This window comes from Aotus nancymaae, unplaced genomic scaffold (assembly GCF_030222135.1).
Source record: "Aotus nancymaae isolate 86718 unplaced genomic scaffold, 86718_ANA_hifiasm-v0.15.2.pri h1tg000057l, whole genome shotgun sequence".
NCBI lineage: Eukaryota > Metazoa > Chordata > Mammalia > Primates > Aotidae > Aotus > Aotus nancymaae.
The window spans coordinates 27,995,254-28,017,427 of NW_026988471.1; the positions used below are offsets into that span (position 1 = coordinate 27,995,254).

The 22,174-nt window shown below is 51.8% G+C and overlaps 1 protein-coding gene across 1 annotated transcript in view; it reads left to right on the forward strand.

Moving 5' to 3' along the window:
- Positions 1-22,174, forward strand: part of TOGARAM2 (TOG array regulator of axonemal microtubules 2) — a 67,070-nt gene that overhangs the window by 24,898 nt on the left and 19,998 nt on the right. Inside the window, exons 7-16 of the mRNA XM_012475469.2 lie at positions 573-619; positions 3,497-3,663; positions 6,266-6,416; positions 7,211-7,375; positions 11,001-11,148; positions 11,879-11,984; positions 12,907-13,142; positions 15,914-16,072; positions 20,847-20,964; positions 21,382-21,476. Coding sequence (XP_012330892.2) covers positions 573-619; positions 3,497-3,663; positions 6,266-6,416; positions 7,211-7,375; positions 11,001-11,148; positions 11,879-11,984; positions 12,907-13,142; positions 15,914-16,072; positions 20,847-20,964; positions 21,382-21,476 — 1,392 coding nt within the window. The remainder of the gene's footprint in view (positions 1-572; positions 620-3,496; positions 3,664-6,265; positions 6,417-7,210; positions 7,376-11,000; positions 11,149-11,878; positions 11,985-12,906; positions 13,143-15,913; positions 16,073-20,846; positions 20,965-21,381; positions 21,477-22,174) is intronic.

Here is a 22,174-nt window from a genome sequence, read left to right on the forward strand (position 1 = left end):
GAGCTTCTGGTACAAAGCAGTGGTGACTTCCTGCCACAGCAAAGGGGGTCAAACCCCCAGGCCCTGGGGGATGAAAGATGGGGGAATACGAATTACAATCATGAGGAGGAGGACTATTTTGGGGTCACTAAGCTCTCAAGGGCTTGGGGCAGCTTGGAGAACTTGCGCTCAGTGCTGTCTGAGCTGAGGCCCTTCACCCTTGTCTGCTGCAGCTGCTCTCAGGTCCCACAGGCCAATGCAGCGCAGTGGGAGGGCGGGGGCTTCCTTTAAGACAGCAGCTTCCATGTGGGTGTCGGCCTCCTGGGGAATGAATGAGCTTGCTGGAAACAAGCTCATTGCCAGGAAATAGGGCTGAGCCTGGCCTGGCGGTCAGCCTGCCCTTGTGTTTGTGGAGGGAGCTGTATCTCCTGCAGCTTGAATCCTGGGCCAAAAGCCTCTGCAGGGACAACAGCACCCTCCCCTCTGTCCCCCATTTCGGCCGCTGCCCCATCCTGGAGCCACCCTGGGCTCCCCCAGCAGTGTCTCTGGCTGGCCGTTCCTCATGATGCTTTTCTTTCCCCCATTCTTTTAAGATTGGCTGGGGAGAATGGGCCTCGGGAGAAGACTCCTGCATCTCTGGGTACGTATTTTCCCTGCACGCCTCCCTTTGTTATTTGACTCTCTGCATTCTTGGACTGGGTCCTGGAAACAGAATGGGGCCAGAAGAGATCTGAGAGCTCTGGTGTCTGGGCCCCTCATTTCACAGCAGGAAGCTGAAGTCACCGGAGTCTAACCGGAGGGTGGCAGCGGGCCCTCCCGAGGTGTGGAAGAGAAGCGACATTTATTGGCATGACGTACCCCAGCTTGTGCAGCTCGACGTGGTCCCAATGAGAGAGACAGTGCTGGCCGTGCATGACAGACGAGCTGGCACACGGAGACTCCATGAGCAGGATGTTTTCTCTGGTTGCCAAGCCCCGTCAGGTTGGCAGTCAGGCTCCCATAGCTCCACAGCTGGGGTCCTGACACATCAAGCAGCTGCCCCTTGCGATGTGTTAAGCAAGTAGGGAGAGTATTCCTCACTGAGAGCATGAGAGGGTAAACCAGAGCCCGCAGACCTCAGCCAGCCGGCCCCGGAGCTCTAGCTGTCAGGGAATAGGCCAACACAGGACTGAGGCGAGGAGAGGGGACGGGGCAGAGTAGGAGGCCTTTAAAGAGGGAGGAGGGATCCTTCCTTGATTGAACTCTATGGGGAGGCAGGATGAGTGGATGGAGGCTGAGCCTCTGCTGCAGGGTTGGGGAGCAGAACACCCTGAACCCAGGCCACGGTAGGGAGGAGTTTGGAGGCAGCCACTCTGCTGCCTGGCAGGAGGGGTGGCCTCCCCAGGACCAGCTTCCTGGCAGGTCACTCTGCTAATCAGCTCAGCTGGTGGGACAGTTGGCGAAGTGGGGAGGCTGTTGCCCAAGAGACGCTGGGATCAAGACACAAAGCTGGACCTGGCACAGAAACCTCTGTGGCAGCTGCTTCGTCCCTGCTCCCGGGCCAGGCTGCAGCAGGGTGAACTCAGGCAGTCTGTGGCGAAATGCACTGGCACCCTGAGTGACCTTAAGAGCTAACCCAGAGAATGCTGGTGTGGGGGTTGGGCCAGGAGACCCCAGTCAGTAACCACTTCCTTCCCTGGCTCTCCAGCTTGCTGCTTGAAAACCAGGTCACTAGGGGCCTGTGGCAGGGGCAGGCTGCTCAGACAAGGCTTTCCAGGGCATCCCTTTGGGGTGCAGGTGAAGAAGTGACATGCAAAATAGCTAAGTCCTTAAAGGGCTCTCTGCTCTCCGGCTGGCAGCTGGGGCTGACACTGCCCTCTAGGAGGGATATGCTTAGCACATGGTAGAGGCTCACAGGGTCTTGTCTGAAGCTGGGAAGTTCCCCCTACGTCTGCGGCCTTCCTGCAGTCCTTGCCTTGGCCAGGTGGCACCTACCATCCGTGCCCTCTGCCCTGCCTCTTACCTCTGGGCAGACGAGGCTTCAAAGCCCCTCTTCCCGCTTGGCCCTTGATCCTTTTCCCTGCACCAAGCAGAGGAATCCTTTGCAGAAGACATGGGCTGGGCAGAGGACCGGGGTGACCTGGGAGCGCTGCAGGGGCCCGAGACGTAAGATGCCTTTTCCAGCCACAGGCAGCCTCAGGTGGTGGCCCCATCTCAGCAGACCCCTGACTTTCAGGTTCACCCAAGGATGGTGAGCTCCAAACCCTGTGAGTGGCAGAAAGTGAATGAATGGACCTATTTGGACCCTGCCTTCATAATGAGAAATGTACCTTTAAAATCTACTGATGGGGAAAATATGAATGACAAAGCAATACTGTGGATTTGATGCCACTGAGTAGAAGTGAATGGGTATTTTATCCATCCCAAGAGCATTCAAAGGTTCCTGGCTATATTAGGTTCTCCAGGGGGACAGAACTAGTAGGCTGTATGTCTCTACATAGGGAGTTTATTAGGGAGAATTGGCTCACACGATTGCAAGGTGAAGTCCCACGATAGGCCATCTGCAGGCTGGGGAAGAGAGAGGCTGGTAGTGGCTCAGTTCAAGTTCGAAAGCTTCAAACCAGGGAAGCCAACAGTGCAGGCTTCAGTCTGTGACCAAAGGTTCAAGAGCCCCTGGCAAGCCACTGGTGCAAGTCCCAGAGTCCAAAGGCCCAAGAACCTGGAGCCTGATGTTCAAGGGCAGGAGAAGTAGAAAGAAGCATCCAGCAGGGGAGAAAGCAGGCAGCCAGCAGACCGGCAGTAAGGTGATCCCACCTTCTTCCACCTGCTTTGTTCTAGCTGCGATGATAGCCAGCAGCTGACTGGACGGTACCCACCCACATTGAGGGTGGTTCCTCCTCTCCCAGTCCACTGACTCAAATGTCAGTCTCCTCGGGCAACACCTTCACAGACACACCCAGAAACAATACTTGACCAGCTCTGTAGGCAATCCAGTCCAGATGACATCTACTATTAAGCTTCACACCTGCTCTCAGCTTTCCTGACTGTGAAATGGGACTGGACTAGTGTTAGTTCTCTGGCCCTGGCAACTCTGCCCTTTCATGCTGCGCCGTGATTTCAGGCAAGCCCATGGTCATATGAAAGGGTCAATGGGCCCATTTTGTTTCTTCTTTTCCTGTAGTACATACCTCCCAGGACAGTTACACTTACATTCTCAGGAAATGTCTTGCATCTCCTGGATAACACAGCTGGCCCTGTTTCCTGCCCAACCTCCCCACCTCTGCACCTATCTTGGAATAAAGTGTGCAGTGAATGAATCAATGAATCAATGAATGAATGAAGAGTGACGCTGGTCCGCAGGCAGCCTGCTCTGTGCCTGCAAGTGCTGCCCTGTACAGTAAAACTAACCTGAGTCTTGCTCCATCGAGGAAGAATTGAGGGTGCGGGGCTTAGCAGTAGAGTTAAGCCAGCCACAGGGTCAGCAAACTCAGGAGGGGCCTGGGTGTCTTTAGCTCCACCCCTTTTCTCAACCCCTCAGAGCCAAAACCTTTGGCCTCACCCAGCAGAAACAGGCCTGCCGCTGCTGAGAAACTGGCCCTGCCTTTTTCTCAGTCTGCTCCCACGCTGACAGCCTTCTCCTTCGGCCATGCCAAAGAAGCCCAGCCTCCACTGAAAGAAGAGGACCAGAAGGAGATCAGCAGCAAGGTACGTGGGGAGCAGGAGGAGGAGGAAGTGGGGCTGGAGGGGACCACAGGCTGCCTGAAGGCAAGCAAGGGCCTGAAGTATTCAAGGGTGGGACCAGCTGCAGAGCAGAGCAAGGAGAGCCGGAGGCAGCCACCCAAGGACTAACGGCCAGAACCTGCAGACGGGGGTTGGGGTGAGCACTGAAGAAAGGAAGAGAAAGGATGGGGGTCAGAAGAGGGGTGGGGAACTAGGTGCAGGGAAGACTACAGAGGGTCACTGAGGGTGGGAGGCAGGCAGGAAGAAGGATGGGGAGGTTGCACAGGGCTCAGGAGGAAGCCAGATGTGGGGGAGAGAGCGGAAGGCCTTAGGTGAACCGCGCTGCGTGGTTTGAACTGACACCCAAGATAGCAACTGAGAGGCAGCTGATTCAAGGCTGGTCAGCCAAGGGCTGCGCTCCCCAGGCTGGCGAATACCCCGGACTTCTCAGGTGACCTTGGGAGGTGTGTCTCTTCCCTGGTCGGAATGAATTTAGTGAAGCTTGGGGTCACTGTAGTGAGGAACCTGTGCTCATTCTTTGAAACAGAGAACCTTCCAGGTCCATAAGCATATCCTGAGGGCCTCCTGGGGGCACAGTGTCTACTAGAGACTGGGATTCCATGGTGACTGTGTGAAGTCATCACCACAGCCCTCCCACTCTAGAGAGGGCCACAGAACATGAAACAAAACAATGATTCAGTTTAGCAAAACGAGCTTATCCTCCACCCCACTTGTATGTGCCACCTCCCACCCATGGCCACGTCACAGGCCTTGGCATTCTAAAGTGTGGCCCCCACGATGGTCTCCATTTCATGCATCCCCTTGGTCACCAGCATCTCCTGTCGTTCTGCCCAATCCATCCAATCCTTCAGCTCCAACACTGTTCCCTCTCTGGCATCAACAATATTCTTGAAGCGGGAGCATTGCTGTTAGCATACTAGCTCTCTGTGACCTCTTTCATTTTAAGAAAGCAAAACAAAGCCAAAATAAAATGATTGCTGTGTCTCTTCTCTCCTGAGTCCACTCCCGACAGGCATCAGTGCACAACCCCCACTGAAACTGCCCACATTGGGGTCACCAGTGACCTTCCCAAATGCAGCCACAGTTAGTCCTCTTCTACCTTGACCCCATCACAGCTTTGGACACGACTTGTGTCTCATCCTTGAATTCTCCAGCCAGGGATGGAGGTGAGGGGTGGCTCTTTCTTGGTCCTGCCTATGTGAAAGGCAGCTCCTTCCCAGCCCTTCTTTGCTGCCTCCTCCTCATCTCCCCAACTCTGGATGCTGACACTCCCCCAGCGCTCAGCCCTCTGGCCTCTCGGCTATTTATACTGACCCGCTAGGTCCTCGTTCAGTCCAGGAATTCAGTACTGTAATCTCTATGCGGAGGACTCCACATCTCCCTTGCAGCCTAGACCTTCCCCTGACCTCCAGACTCACATATTTAGCTGCTACTCGATATGTCTGCTTAAATGCCTAATTATACTTCCAGCTGACTGTGTCTAAAACTGAACCCTTGAACACTCTCCTCATAAAACCTCCTCTCTCCCCAGAGACCCACTCAACTCCAGCCTTCCAGTGGCTCAGGCCAACCATCTTGGGCGTCCTTGGCTCCTCTCTTCCTCTCTTGCCCTGCACTTCACATATCAGTGAAGAGAGTGAGCTGCACCTTAGAAGCATGTCCAGAATCTGCCCATCCCACCACCCCCATGGCCGTCCAGGCCTTGCCACCTCTTGCTTGGATGTTCAGCTGCCTCCTAACCACTCTTCCTGCTCCCAGTGTGAGCCAGCTCCAGACCCTTCCCCTGCAGCAGCCTGCATGAGCCTTAGAGAAACAGACATTAGAACATTCTGTGGATGTGGAAGATATTATCATTGGAGAAGGGTGAAGGGAACACAGGAAGTCTTGGTTCTATTTTGACAACTTACGAGTTGTTCTTGCGTCTTAAACTATTTCAAAATAAAAGTTTATAAAAAACAACACGTAGAGACAGCCGCTGCCAGCGGAAGTCAGATCATGTCATTCCTCTGCTCATTCCTCTGCTCAAAACCTTAAACGGCTTCCTGTGTCCTTCAGAGGAGAAGCCCAGTCCCTTTCATGGCCCGCGTGCTATGGATCCTGCCCCCTGCCCCATCTTGTGTCCTGTCACTTCTCTGACTCAGAGAGCTCAGCCAGTGTCCCCTACACTGTCCCCAACCAGCCAAGCACAACCCGGCCTCAGAGCTTCTGCATTCACTCCCTCTGCTTCCAACCCTTCTCTCTTGGAAATCTGTGGGGAAGACCTCCTCCCTTCATTTCTGTCTCCACTTAAGCTTCACCTCCTCGGGGAGTCCCTCAGGGCCTTCGAGGCTAAAAGCCGCTGTCATCTCTGTCTCCTTACTTTTCCTTCAGCACATACTGCCTGATATCAGCAATCGGGCTGTTTATTGTGTCTCCCCCACACCACAAAGCTCTTGGGGTACAGGGAGTTGTCTGTTTTGTTCACTTCCAGGACAGCTGTTGGCACACAGGAGACACATGTTCGATGATTGCATGTTGATGATTGAATGAATGGAGGTTAATAGAGTTTGCCTTGACCTTGTGCCAGATCCAAGTCACCATCTCTAAGTCTGCCCGGGAGAAGATGCGGCTGAAGCAGATGAAGGAGATGGAGCTGCTCCGGAGGCCGGAGGAGCCCAGGACGGAGCGGGAGCTCACTCCCCAGGGCGTGGGCTCCCGGAGAGCCTTCGTGAAGGAAGGTACTGGGTGCCTGGTGCAGGTTTTGCTCAGGCTGGGGGAGCTGAGGCCACTCTCTCATAGCCTGCTGAGGGACCCATTTTCTTTAAAAAAAAATTTTTTTTTTTGAGACAGAGTCTTGCTCTGTCACCAGGTGCCAGCCTGGAGTGCAGTGGCGCGATCTCGGCTCACTGCAACCTCCGCCTCCCAGGTTCAAGCAATTCTCCTGCCTCAGCCTCCCGAGTAGCTGGGACTACAGGCACATGCCACCACGCCCAGCTAATATTTATATTTTTTTAGTAGAGATGGGGTTTCACCATGTTGGCCAGGTTGGTCTCGATCTCTTGACCTCGTGATCTGCCCGCCTTGGCCTTCCAAAGTGCTGGGATTACAGGCATGAGCCACCTTGCCCAACCTTCTTTTTTAAATTTTTAATTCATTACTTATGTATTTATTTAGAGATGGGGCCTCGCTCTGTGGCCCAGGCTAAAGGGCAGTGACGTGCTCACCTCAGCCTCAAACTTTTGGGCTCAAGGGATCCTCCTGCCTCAGCCTCCCAATTAGTGGGAACTATAGATGTGTGCTACTGTGCCTGCCTAATTTCTTATAAATTTTCTGTAGGGATGGGGGTCTCGCTATGTTGCCCGGGCTTGTCTTGAACTCCTGGCTTCAAGCCATCCTCCTACCTTGGCCTCCCAACATGTTGGGGGTACTGGTATGAGCCAGCATGCCCAGACATGGGCCCACTTTCAAAGGAGGGCGTTGAGGCTGGGGGAAACAGGCCCGCTCAGTTCTCGGACTTCCTCTGTGTCCACAGGCCTCCTTCCCCTTCGGGGCAGCGGGACCCTGTCTATGCCCACTAGGCTGAGCAGCCCACGCAGAAACGATGTCGGCATCATCCTGAGGAAGCGGGCCAGCCGGGCCTCCCTGCCCAGCATCCCTGTCAGCAAGCAGGAGCCCCACTTTGCCCGCCATGCCTCAGGTGGGCAGGCCTGACCGGCAGGCGAATGCGTCCCTCTGCCCATGCTGCCTCGGGATGCCCTGAGGCCTGGCAAAGGTGACCTTGGTGGCTTCGCTTCTGCCCCTTGTCCATGTTAGACCAGGAGGCAGCCTGGGGTGGTGGTCGCCTTACCAGAGGGAGAAACAGTGTCGGGGACTCATGATTGTCTATGGGCTGGGCTGGGGGACCCAGGATCTCATACCTGGAGCTGTGACGTGCCCAGCCTGTGTGACATGTCCTGGAGGAGTGACCAGCGCAGCAGGGCCAAAGAAGTGAGGTAACAGCACGTAGGGAAGTAGCTGAGAACACCAGGAAGAGGACGAGAGGGTTGGGGAGGAACTCGGTTTCTTTCCTGTTGCTTTGTAAAATGTCAGGGCTGGGCAGCACTGGCTGCAGATGGGAATCAGAGGGTCCAGAGCTTCTACCAGGGCACCTCGGGCATCGTGCCCAGGACAAGGGGACACTCTGTCCCCATTCTACCAGAGGAGCTTCTGTTTTGCCTCACTCTATTATATACTGGGCATTCATGTGACATTTCATTTGGAAAGATTTTGCTACTGAAAAAAACTTAAAAACAGCTTGGTTCGGAGTTTCTTTACGTGTGGGATGTGATGGTAAATGATCGTAGACTAGAGCACAATTCCATTCTATAAATAACACCAGCTCATCTCCCTTTTCAATTCTCTTTCTGTCCTCAAGTAGAAAGTCTGAATTTGGTGCTAGTCTTTAGCACCTCTCTTCTTATTTTTAATTTTTTATAAAGAGAAGAGGTTTAATTTGTTCATGGTTCCACAGGCTGTACAGAAACCATAGTGGCTTCTGCTTCTGGGAGGCCTCAGGAAACTTACAATGACGGTAGCACCTCTCCTTTTAAACAAGGAGATCCTCTTTCAGGCTCAAAGATATCAGAGGCTGGCTGTAATTTTTTAGCTAGAGTTTTTAACATTGTTTTACTTTCGTTGTAAATATTTATCTTATTCTGTGACAAACAATGTTAGTTTATGGTAGTTAATTTTAAAGTTCCCTTTAAAATTAAATTATTTAGGATTTGAAAGTGGTGTGATATGAAGAAAAATACAATGTAAATAAAAGGATAGGCTATTGAGAGATATGGCAAAAAACCATGAAAGTGGTAATTGAATGATATGATTGATACGAACTATTGTTCTGTCTAACCCAACCCACTTTTTAAAAAAATTTTTTTTTTTTAAGACAGAGTCTCACTCTGTTGCCCAGGCTGGAGTGCAATGGTATGATCTCTGCTCACTGCAACCTCTGCCTCCTGGGTTCAAGCGATTCTCTTGCCTCAGCCTCCTGAGTAGCTGGGACTACAGGTGCATGCTACCACGGCCTGACTAATTTTTGCATTTTTAGTAGAGACAGGGTTTCACCATGTTGGCCAGGCTGGTCTCGAACTCCCAACCTCAAGTGGTTTGCCTACCTTGGCCTCCCAAAGTGCTGGGATTAGACCCAGTGACGCAAAGGCCACCCAAGGTCACTCAAGGTCGTGGTGCCCCATAGCGCCACCATCTAAAGATCACTAGACTGACACTTTGGTTAGTGACGCTTGACCCAGTCTGTTGTCCCTTTTTATTTGAACTGTTTTATGTTTGGTGGGTGAGTGGATGGGTAGAAACAAGATCTTCAAGTAGGTTAGGTTGTTGGAATTAGAAAAAAAAAAGCCGACATTCTCCTCTTACTAGCTCCCTGGAAGCTGCAGTTGAATCCTCCTCATCTTCCTCTCTCCTCACAGTGAATGAAGAATCCCTTAACTTGCTTTATAGTTTGGGTTTTTAGTCTGGCTGGAAATGATAGTATTTCAGGATTGTAAAGCTGCTGGTCCTCCTGATTCTCCTAATAAGTCCTGTGAAGGGCTGGCCTTTCTTGGGAGACTAGATTGGTTTAGGTGAGCTCAGTTCAGGATCTGTTCGATTTCTTCTGTTTTGTGTGTGAAAAGTAGAAATGACTGAACCAGAAGGTGCAAATATGAACAGGACCGGAAAGCTGTCAGCGGTAGGGCAAACCGGGAGGCCACACAAGCCCTCAGGACACTGGAGGCTGGAATCCCCCTGCCAGTGCCTTTTGTGGGTTTGTTTTTACATCCAGTGGATGCTAATGCCCCTGGAGGGTGCAGTAAAGGCAGGGAAGGGGGCAGGGGGGCAGGAGGATGGATTGCTTCCTCCAGAAAACCGAGCCTCTTTTAGAGAGCGTTGCAGACAGCATGTCATTCTCGTCTGTGCTGCCCAGGGAAGTATGGGGAGGTTGGATGTTACCTCCTGACTCTCAGAGAGTGACTGAAAGAATGGATGAAGAGACCATTCCACATGCCAAGGGCAGTGCCGAGAAGGAAGTCCAGGAGTGAGGGCTTTGTGTCTCCGCTTTTTTTTTTGAGACAGAGTCTTACTCTGTCGCCTAGGCTGAAGTGCAGTGGCACGATTTTGGCTTGCTGCAACCTCCACTTCCTGACTCCAAGCGATTCTCCTGCCTCAACCTCCCATGTAGCTGGGATTACAGGCATGCACCACCATGCCCAGCTAATTTTTGTATTTTTAGTAGAGACGGCGTTTCACCATGTTGGGCAGACTGGTCCTGAACTCCTGACCTCGGGTGGTCCACCCGCCTCGGCCTCCCAAAGTGCTGGGATTACAGGCGTGAGCCACCACGCCTGGCTGTGTCTCTGCTTTCCATAAAGGGCTTCCTCTCCACTCAGACTTGCCCGGGACCTTGGGATGTACTGTGGTGAAAATCATCCGGGTGGAGGTGAAGCTCAGGAGAAAACTCACAGGAAGGGAGATGTGGTAGTGAGCACTCTGGACTGGGATGGGGACCATCTTGTCCTGGCTTGCTGACGGAGGAGCTGAGGGGCTGTGGAGGGTTCCTCACACTTTCTGGGCCTCTGAGACCTCAACTGTGTGATCAAGGCATTTGGTTAGACAGAGGCCCTGTGAGATTCCTTCCTGTCCTAGAAGTTTCTAGCATCTGTCCCCAGGGAAGGAGAGCCAGAAAATACGACAGCCTGCTTGTTGTGGGTCCCTGCGTGCATGGCTGCGTCTGGACCATGTGGGTGCCAGTTAGCTACATTGCCTTCCTCCAGCCATCTGCTTTTGGACCACTTCCCTGCTCGTGGGCAACCCCACAAAAGGCTGGATAGCAGCAGGGAAGGGGGAGGCACTGCTCACACGGGCCTCTGGTTGGGAATGAGGTCAGACCACCACCAAAGTGAGTAGGGAGGTCATTCATTGATGGCTCAGGGGGCCCCACCTCACCACAGAGGAGGCAGGTTTGGAGGTGCCCCCCCGACTAGGGGTCTTTGTCCCATGACATCACTTGGCTTATCGCAAGTCTGTTTATAAGAATCTCGTTGGCAAGGGCAGGAAGGGAAAAAGTCAACCAAAGGTAGAGCTAGGAGGTCTTCATGGCTCCCGGGCAGGGAAGCCCAGGCGCTGGCTTCTCAGCCTCACCAGCCACCTCCCCCGGTACACCCTCCCTGTTAGGTGGGCTCAGGGCGGTGGCACAGCCTCCCGTGTGAGCGGTGGCAGGAGCAGCCACTCAGGGCTCTTACCTGTCCTGCTGTGTGAAGCCTGCTGTTTCTTTCTTGTGAATGCAGCTAACTCATTACCTGCGGTGCTCACATTGGGGTCTCCTGAATGGGAAGAGGAGGAGATGGATCTTAGAGGCTTTAAGGAGCTGAGGCCTTTCTCAAACCCGGAGCTGGGGCTGATGGATGCACTCCAGTGCCTCAACAGCAGTGACTGGTGAGGAGATGCCTGCCCCACGTGCTGTGGTCTGGCCAGAAGCGGGGCTGTTGCACTAGCTTCTGCCCCTCAGCTTTCCTCCTCTCCCACTCTGGGGTTCCAGCACCATGGAGGGAAGACTGTGTGTGTGTGCACGTGCATGTGTGCCTGAGCATGTGGTGGTCCTGGCTTTATGTGTGTGCCCTGAGACCTTCCATGCACCTATGCATGGCTCCGTGACGTGCCAAAGCCAGACATGGCAAGGATGCATTTGATTCCACACCATGGGGCCTGAGAAAGGCCGCAGCCCTTTATTTCTCTGATTGAAATTGAATCTGCTCCTCCCACTGTGGGGATGCAGGACCATGGTCATGAGCAAAGTGATGCCTCGGGCTCCAGAACATTTGTGAGACGCCCTCCTTGCCTTCAGTCCTCCCTGTTCAAGTGCCTTCTATTGAAGGTGTTGGCTTTGTGTCAAGGACGCAGGCAGGTCCTGGGGTGGGCTTCCATGCAGCAGTGTCAGAGCTGAGGGCCGGCCAGAGGCCACATAAAACTGGCTTTTACTGAGGGGTTAGGATTTCAGGCCAGGGTGTTACCCCAGGAAACCCTGGTCTGAGGCCATAGAGTGGCACCCTACTGTGCACTGTGAGGGTGGGCCACCATGGTGCGTGATGTGGGGCCCTTTGTCTGCAGAGGGGTGGGGCTCCTCCCTCCCCACCCACCTGCAACAGGGCCTGGCCTTGCTTCTCAGGCAGATGAAGGAGAAGGGCCTGGTGAGCATCCAGCGCCTGGCAGCCTGTCACTCAGAGGTCCTCACCGGGAGGCTGCACGACGTGTGCTTGGCGGTGACTGGGGAGGTGAGGCCCCCCAGCCTGTGTGCTGTGCATCTGGCCCTGCCGCGGCTGCTCGATGCAGTCCCCTAGCAGCTGTAGAGGGGCCGTGGCTCCAGGAACATGGGCATCCCTGCTTATTTCTCAGCCTTCAGCCACCGAGGTAGGAGATAGCCACCCATTTCTCAGATTGGAAAACTGAGGCCTAGGGTTTCCTTATTTGTAATCTTTGGGAACGGAAACAATGAGAATCCCACATGCCCATGTGTCGGCCTGCATGGTCCTCTGTACTGAAATGCCTAACGAGGGCCGGAGTGCTCTGGGCCAGATCCCCAGCTCCAGGGCAGTTGTAGTGCTTCCCAAGGCCTTTTGCTCATGGCTCTGGGGCTTGGTCTAGGCTGGGTCCAGAGAGGCAGGAGGCTGTATTTGGTCTCATGTGGAGGCTGTGTCCCACTCTTGGGAGTGGACTGCCCCAGTGGGGGTGGGTGGGGATGAATACTGAGGATGCTGTTTTGTTGACACGCAGGGGCCTGGGCGGTGTCAGGAGCATCCGCCTTCCTGCACATGGCCTGGGGTCTCTGTTTTCTTTGCAAAGTGAGGCATCCGGAAAAAATACAGTTAGTTTCTCCCAGGTTAATTAGAGCCAAGTCAGCACTACTGTGCTTCTCATGGCACCAACTGTCACGGTAGTGGCAAAGATCAAATCAGTGCTTTGAAGACAGTGTACACATTTCCGATGGCCATGATAATATAGATTAATAACAGATGATAACGAAATGGGACAGTTTTGCTCAGAGCAGCTGCAGGGTTTTCGTTTCCAGCATGGCAAGGCTTAGGTCAGGGGAAGGGTGGGGGTGGAGGAAGAGGGTGGAGCAGGGCCCATTCTCCATGCGTCCCAGAGCCCTTGGCAGGGTCCAGCACCCTGGAGGGCCCCTCTCCTCTCTCCAAGGTCACCAACCTGCGCTCCAAGGTGTCTCGCCTGGCCATCAGCACCTTGGGAGACCTCTTCCAGGCCTTGAAGAAGAATATGGACCAGGAGGCCAAGGAGATCGCCCGCTGCTTGCTGCAGAAGATGGGGAACACCAGCGAGTTCATCCAGAGAGCAGCCGGCCGGTCCCTGGGGGCCATGGTGGAGAACGTGACCCCTGCCCGCTCCCTGGTGGCCCTCACCTCAGCGGGCGTCTAGTACGTGGCTGCCTGTTGTCTGAGGGGTGGGGGAGGTCAGGGAGGGTAAGTCGAGGGGAGAGGCCCTGGGATGTGACAGGAGGAGGGAAGGGTGCAGGGAGGGAGGGAGGCAGGCAAGTGAAGCTGCAGGGGGTCCCTTGGGATGCTAGAGGCCAAGGTCAGAGGTTCAGAGTGAAGAAGGGGCCCACCTCAGACTTCACAGCAGGTGCCTCCCATTTAGCTGGGGGAGGAAGAAGACTCCTGCTTCCCTGTGCCAGGCACCGGGCTTCTCTCCCACCTTTCATCAGCCAGGCTGGGGTAATGCAGGGAGCTCTGGCTGGAAGAGGAGGGTGCTGTTGCATGCCGCGGCTGTGGGAGCACCCCGGGAGACAGGGCTGCAGAGGCAGCCTGAGTGTGGGCCCTGGAGCTCCTCCATCCCCAGGAGCTGTGTTGCTTTCTGATGAAATGTGGGCCAGTGAGAAGAGAAAGGTGCAGAATCAAATACTTCAGCTTGCCCCGCTGGCCCTGCTCCTGCGGGGGGAAGGTGTTGGGCTCCTATTGGAGCCTTTCTGCTGATTTGTTTTCCCCGTCATTAAAAACCCGCACGCACGAAAAGCAAAACCAAAAGCATTTCCCAAGCACCTTCTCCCACAGGCAAAACGCCTCTCCACCCAGAAGTGGACCATTACACTATGCATGAGGTTTCTCAGTAGCCCCGGGGGCCTGTTGGACCAGCCGGGAGACCTTTAGTAATTGCACCATAGCATACTGAGATCCTGCTGGGCGAGATCCTGCCCAGCCACATCGCCTGGGTTCACATCCTGCTTGTCACTTCACTTCTCGGCGTCTCAGCTGACTCATCCGTAAAATGGGAATAATAATGGTGTCCACCTCATGAAGTTGTTATGATAAGTAGTTGAATTGACTCATGAAAGCGCACTCAGAACGGTGCCTACCTGTACCTGACATTCACTGAGTGCCTACTGTGTATATAATTCACTTGGGAGAAATTAATTGTATTTTTCTCTGGATGCCTCCCTTTGGCTCAGCTTCCTCACCTGCAAAATGATGATACTAGTAGCTAACGGGGTGGATGTGAGATAATGGGTAACAGGTGCTGGCATGGAGGGACAGGCAACGGATCACTGTCAACAAGAACCGGGGTTGTGGCTTGTGCAGCCGAGTCCCCTGTGATCTTGCTGAGATGCAGATTCTGGTTCAGATGCCAGTGCTGCTGGTCCAGAGACCATGCTGAGTAGGGAGAGCTCCGATGTCCCCACTGTGTTTCTTCACTGGGGTAGGACTCTAGGGGACAGAAGGGTCAGTGCTGCCTGATGGAGTGGGGACACACAGGCTCTTTGAAAGAGGGGACTGGGTGTAGTGTCACACGCCTGTAATCCCAGCACTTTGGGAGGTTGAGGCGGGCGGATCACAAGGTCAAGAGATCGAGGGCATCCCGGCCAACATAGCGAAAGCCCGTCTCTACTAAAAATACAAAAATTAGCCAGACGTGGTGGCAGGCACCTGTAGTCCCAGCTACTCCAGAGGCTGAGGCAGGAGAATCACTTGAACCTGGGAGGTAGAAGTTGCAGACAGCCAAGATTGTGCCACTGCACTTTAGCCTGGTGACAGAGTAAGACTGCATCTCAAAAATAAATAAATAAATAAATAAATAAATAAAATAAAGAAAGAGGTGCCATTCTGACAGGTTTCTCTGATAGAGCTCGGGTTCTACTTGTTATGGTCATCATCTCACCCAGTAATCCCTCTTCTCCCTCCTGTCTCAGTTCAGTTCAGCAAATGTGCAGTAATTTCCTGCTAAGCGCCAGGGATGTGCCAGGCACCAGTGGGGCAGTGGGGTTGCAACAGAGGGGGAAACCAGGACTCCAACCAGGACACCAGTAGGGCAGGGCCAGGGGCCTGGGGGCAGAGAGGGCAACCAGCCAGCCCTGAGGGGCCTGGAGAGCGCAGCCTAGCTTCCCTGGGACCCTGCAGAGGGACAGGGAGGTGGGGAAAAGCTGTGTCCTTTTCTTTCAGCTCTTGTTCCACCCCTTCCATCAAGCCAAGTCCGTTGAGGGTCTGTACTCCCGGCCTCCACCTTCTCACCTTCCATTTCCCCTCTCCCCATTGAGTGTTGCTCTTGTTTCTATCTCATCCCAGCACTGCTCTCTGTAAGACCATTCGGGCCTTTTTTTTCTGGAGGTATTTAATGATCACTCTTTTCGTTCTTATGGATTCAGCAGTGAAAAAGAAAAATGAAGCCCCCGTTTTGGAGCTTACTTCTTAGTCAAGGGAGACAGATAACCTGGTCCCTGGCTACAGGGAGCTGGCAGCCTAGTGGGAGCCCTAAGGGTGCAACTGTGCTTCCATGGGGGACAAAGACAGCACTACCCGTGGCTGGGACATCTAATTCTGCCTGTGGGACTGGGGAAGGAAGAGGAGGCGTTGGTTAGATAGGGCTTTTCTAGGTGGAAGGAAGATGGAGAAGTGTATTTAGACAGAAGGAAGGATCTGTGCTCAGGAAGTGCCCAGGAATGGTGGCATATGGTGTACTGGAGAATGTCGTGTGGCTTCATGTGGCTTTCCTTCTCTCTCCCGTTGTCGTTGTCACCCTATTAGTAGAAAGTGAATGCTCTTTCCCCAAAGATTTCCCTCAGCTCACATGGGACAGGTATTTTTGGAGCCCCTGGCTGGCATGAAGTATGGGTCTGCACTGGTAGACCCAGGTCTGCAGTCTGGGGACTCCCACACCACCATCCTGAGACTGACTCCTGGCCACGATTTCCTTTCAGCCACCGGAACCCCCTGGTCCGGAAATGCATGGCTGAGCACCTCTGGACCGTGCTGGAGCAGATCGGTGCTGAGAAGCTTCTCTCAGGCACTAGAGACAGCACAGACATGCTGGTGCACAACCTGGTGAGGCTGGCCCAGGACTCCAACCAGGACACCAGGTAGGGTAGGGCCACGGGCCTGGGGGCAGGGAGGGGAACCAGCCGGCCCTGAGGGGCCTGGAGCACGCAGCGCAGCTTCCCTGGGACCCTGCAGAGGGACAGACAGGTGGATGGAAGCTGTGTCTTTTCCTTTCAGCTCTTGTTCCATCCCTTCCATCAGGCCAAGCCCATTCAGGGAGGGGTCCATACTTCCTGTCCTCACCTTCTCGCCTTCCATTTCCCCTCTACCCAGAGAGTGCTGCTCTTGTTTTTACCTCACCCCAGCACTGTTCACCGTGAGACCATTCAGGCCTTTTTTTCTGGAGATGTTTAATGATCACTCTTTTTGTTATTATGGATACAGGAGTGAAAAAGAAAAATGAAGCCCCTGTTGTCTTGGAGCTCACTTCCTGGGGATGTAGTGCCTGTTGTTCCTCCTGTTCTTCCCTGCCGCAAACAGTGTTGCAGGGCACCTCCTCCGACGTGCCCAGGGCAGGACTGTGGGTCAGGCGCACGTGTGTGCTCCAGCAGCCCCGCCCTGCCTGAGGTCCGCATCTGCCTCCTTCCTGCCCAGCCTCTCAGTGCGGCAATGTCTGGATTTCTATTTTTTATCTATCTAATGGGTAAAACATGATAGCTCATCATTGTTTTAGAGTGCCTCTTCCCCCTGCTTATTCATAATGAGTTTGAGTGTTTCTTTACATGCTTGCTAGCCTTTATGATTAAAAAAACAAACAAACCTCTCTGGCTGCTGCGGGACTGATACTGAGAGACAAAGGCAGGGATGCAGGAGGAACAGCAGATGATGGCTGCCCCAGCCCAGGCAAGAGGGGCTGGAGGCTCGGACTGGAGAGCGGGGGTGGCTTTGGGTGTATTTTGAAGGCAGAGCCAACAGGATGCAGGCGGTAAGGGTTTTAAAGACGAATTGAAGATGCTGTTAAAGTGTTACCCCGAACAATGGCGAATAATAGTGCCATTTGCTGAAATGAGGAATATCAGTGGAGAGGCAGAAGGTTTTGCTTACTCCTGCAAGAATAGCCATAATCAAAAAATCAAGAAATAATAGATGTTGGCATGGATGTGGTGAACAGGGAACACTTCTACACTGCCAGTGGGAATGTAAACTAGTACAACCACGATGGAAAACAGAGTGGAGATTCCTTAAAGAACTAGAAGTAGAACTGCCACTGGATCCTGCAAGCCCACTACTGGGTATCTACCCAGAGGAAAAGAAGTCATTATACGAAAAAGATACTTGCACACGCATGTTTATAGCAGCACAATTTGCACTTGCAAAAATGTGGAACCACCCCAAATGCCCATCAATCAATGAGTGGATAAAGAAACTGTGGTATACACACACACACATACACACACACACAATGAATATATACACATAATGGAATATAATGTGTGTGTGTGTATGTGTGTGTGTGTGTGTATATATATATATATATATATATATATATATATATATATATATATATATATATAATGGAATACTACTTGGCCATAAAAAGGAATGAATTGATGGCATTTGCAGCAACCTGGACAAGATTGGAGACTATTACTCTAAGTGAAATAACTCAGGAATGGAAAACCAAACATCATATGTTGTCACTCATAAGTGGGAGTTAAGCTATGAGGTTGCAAAGGCCTAAGAATGGCATAATGGACTTTGGGGACTCAGGGGAAACTCGTGGGAAGGGGGTGAGGGATGAAAGACTGCAAATCGGGTGCAGTGTATACTGCTTGGGTGATGGGTGCACCAAAATCTCACAGATCACCACTAAAGAACTTACTCATGTAACCAACCGCCACCTGTTCCCCAATATCCTATGGATATAAAAAATTAAAACAAAACATTGCCTGGCCAGGTACAGTGGCTCACACCTGTAATCCCAGCACTTTGGGAGGCCAAGGCAGGTGGATCTCTTAAGCCCAGGAGTTTGAGATCAGCCTGGGCAACAAAGCAAAATCCTGTCTCTACAAAAAATACCAGAATATTAGTTGGGCATGGTGGCCTGTGCTTGTGGTCCCAGCTACTTGAGAGGCTGAGGTAAGAAAATCACTTGAGGCCAGGAGGCAGAGGTTACAGTGAGCTGAAATAGGGCCATTGCAACTCCAGCCTGGGCAACAGAGTGAGACCCTGTCTCAACAAAAGCAAAAACAAACAAACAAAAAACACAAATCACATTGCCATTAAACTTGGGGCAAATGCTTTGAAGAGTGAGTTTTAGGGGACTGGAGGAGATGAAACGTCCGTAAACAGCCATTCTTTGTGCAGCATCTACTATGTAGTAAAGTGTCGTGTAACTCTGCCATGCAATGTAAAAAAAAAAGAAGTAAAAGGTTTTGGTTTGTTGGTTTTAAATTGTTGGTGGAGGGATGGAAATCGAGGTCTAAAATCTCTCCAGATCTGATGCTCCTCTCCATTCTGACCTCTCCCTTACACTGGATGATGTTGACCACATTTCCTTTTCCCTCTGTCCTTCCCGGTTTCCATGGCACTGTACTCTGGGAATTCTCCTTGTCCCTCTGTGGCCATTCTGCCCCTGCCTGCCACCTGAGTGTAGGTGGCTGCCAAGGTGTCTTTAGGCCTCCTCTCCCTCTCCTAGCTTTCACTTCTGGTGGCTCCAGCCACCAGCAAAGTTGGGGGCTTTCCAATCTTTCCCTCCAGTCCAGACCCTTCTTTGAGCATCAGTCCCCTATTTCTAAAGCCTCCATGGGACCCACCATCCAATGTCCTACAGCCATTGCCAGTGCTGAGTGTCCCTCAATGAACTCATTGCCTCCTCTCCAAGTCTGTTTCTCTGACTGTGTTCTCTCTATCATTAAAAGTGACCATTATTTACCAAGCCACCCAAGAGGCAAAATGGGGACTCTCATACGTCATTGATTTCAAGACACACATCCTCCCTTGATTTTAATATCTCTAAAATTGGCATGCATCTTTTCCTCTGATGCTTACAAGGAGAGGCATTTCATAGTTGCTGTTGGGTTTCAGTTGGGCTAGGCAGTGATTATGACATAGGTGTTTTTGTTGTTTTTAAGAGTTGGGGTCTTGCTATGTTGCCCAGGTTGGAGTGCAGTGGCTATTCACAGGTGTGATCATTGCACACAGCCTTGAACTCCTGGGCTCATGTAATCCTCCTGACTCAGCTTCCCACGTAGCTGGGACAACAGGCGTGCACCACTGTGCCCAGCTTATGATGTGGTTATACAATCCACACCTTCACACACTTGGTCATTGTCACTGAGTATTAATTTCCGAATTAAGTTTTGCATTGTAGGAACTACACTATGAGCCTTTCTTCGTAAACTTAATTTATTTTCAGAAGTGATTTTTGGATACTCTCTGGAGAATTATTGAGTTTAATCTTTTTAAAGTTTCTTAGAAATATTACACTATTATTTGCAATTGAAATGAATCATTATTGTATGTGAGAAAAGGCATGGCCACATAGCAATGACTATCCATTAGATATCAATGAAGCAAACACTGTGGAAGGAACGGCCAAGGCCCACATTTTTTTGCAAAGCAGTCAATAAGAACTTTACCTGAACTGAGGAAGAAAAATACCGACAAGTAATGCTGTCTTCTGTTTCTGAGATAGCATGTAGAAAGATTGCCTTCACACGTGGTGCAGTGTTGTTGGAGGCTGTGGAAATCACCAGTTTTAATTTTTCTGATTTTCCTTAGTGGAAAATAAAGTAAGGGTGCCTTTTACAATTAATGGAGCCTTTGGTTTGAGTGAAATATGGTTTATGATTTTAGATGCTTCCTGCTTCACTTCCGGCCAGCTATCAAATCCTGTGGTTTCAACCTTCTCAGCAGCTCTTGGATCTGACTGTGCTTTCTCATCCTCACTGTACTGCCTTATTTCAGGCCTGCACCATCTCTTGCTTGGACCCTTATGGTGGCCTCCTAATAAGTCTCCTGGCCCCTAGCCTTGTGTCCACCGAGCCATCCTCCGCACTGCTGCTAGAGACATTTTGACTAATGTACAAATTGAATCATTCTTCAGCTTCCTGTTGCCTGCAAGCCCAGCTCCTTCACATCTCTCTCTAAACAGGGTCCTGTGTTCTCCTCTAGCCTGGTTCCTGTCTCCAACCCCTGCTTACTATTCTGCAACATATCCCCCTGCAGACATGTCAGACTGTGTTATAGTCCTAAATAACCCTTTTCTTCTGATGTATCCCAAATCCCACCCAACTTGTGAACTCTTACTTATCTATTGAGTCCCAACCCAAAGGTCACCTCTTCTATGAAGCCCTCCTTGATTCCCTCACCTGCTACCACTGTTCATCGGCTAGATTGACTATGCCCTCCTATACTGTCCTGCTTTACTCCTTCTCGGACTTCTAAATGTTCCATGTTAGAAAAAAGTTAAGTATATTTAGGTATAGCCATTCAACAGAATATTGTGTAGCCATTAAAAAGGATGTTTATGGAGAGTTTTAAGGGACTTGGGAAGATGATTAGTGAATGATAATGTGAAAAAACTGGATACAACTTGTATATGCATTCTGATATCAACTAGAAAGTAAATGCACAGAAAAAAGACTATAGGAAAATCTGAACGAATTTACTAGTGATTTTCTCTTGGTAATGGGATTATGGGCGATGTTTATTCTTTTATTAATCCATTTTTTAACTGGGTAGGGATTACTTTTATAATTAGAAAAAGTATTAAAAACTCTCTTTAATTAGGAAGATTATGTAAAGCTGTAAAGTAAATTTATTATGCATTTCGGAGGCTGTTTCTTTATCTTGCTCTCTCTCCTGTGGCAGATTTTATGGCCGGAAGATGGTGAATATCTTGATGGCGCACACTAAGTTTGACGCATTTCTGAAGCAGTCCCTCCCATCTCACGACTTGCAGAAGGTCATGGCAGCCATTAAACAGCAGGTGAGTTGTGGGGCATGAGTGGCTCATGGCCTTTTGGGGGTGGGGGTGTCAGTGCTGAACCTGGCAGCCTTCGAGTGGGTCAGGGGAGTGGGGAGTGGATTTCAGAGGTGTTAATTTCATCCACTGCTCCTGACAGGTGGGATAGATGTGATTTCTGTCCTCTGTGCTCACACCTGGTTCTGTCCCCACACTGCCTTTGTTCCTTGAGCCTCCCTGGGCTTCCACGCCTTCATCTGTTAACTGGGGATCTTGATCCCTGCCCCAGCTACTTTCAGGGCTCTGGAAGGCTCAACTGTGACCTCTGAAGCTCTTCTAGATGGAAGGGGATTATTGCTGTTGTTATGTCTGCACTTGAATGTCTGGCAGTTCCCTGGAGGACCACTCCTTCTGGCTCATGCCCTGTTTATATTTTTCAAGGGAACAGAAGATCATGATGAACTTCCCTCCGCCAAAGGCCACAAGGTGTCGAGGAGTCTGGTGGTGTGTGAGAATGGGCTGCCCATCGAGGAGGGGTACGGCTGCTCTTGTCTCTCTGGGCTTCACATCTAAGACTTCAGACAGAGGTGTCCTGCTTGCCCATGGCCAGGGGTGGCTCTGGGGTGAACCTATGGATCTGGGGTACCACTGAGACCTAGTTGGGTCTGCAATGCTAATAGATGAATTTGCAGGATGTGTTCCCCAACCCAAATCTGAACGAGACCAAATCCTGGGCTTGGGAGCATCAGCCAGTAGGAGTTGGTTCCTGCAGTCCCAGCTGAGTGGGTGGGATTCCTTTAGTATCTGTGGTCAGGCTCTCTGTGAGAGCTCAGTGTTTCCCATTCGCTCAGATCAGCAGATCCTTTACCCACCAGAGTGACCAGCCTGGGACTAGTTCAGAGGCCCAGCCTTAAGTAAGGCAGATGAGAAGGCATGGACTGAGAGGCTGGGAGGAGAGGGTGTGGGGGTGCTGGGAGCAGTTAGAAACCAAGCAGGAGTCCGATGGTCACTCCTGTGCTTCAAACTTAAGCCTTTCTGCAATGTCCTGGGCTGATCCCATCTGAACTCCTTAGCAGGGCACCAGGGAAGCCCCCTGCCCACTTCTTCAAAGGTAACTTCCTGCCCCCTCTCCCGCTCTTCCTCTCTCAGCCAGACCAGAGTAGCACCTGGGATAAGCAAAACATGACAGCAGCTCCTGTTCACGGCCCCTCCATGTCCTCTTTCCCTGCTGTGG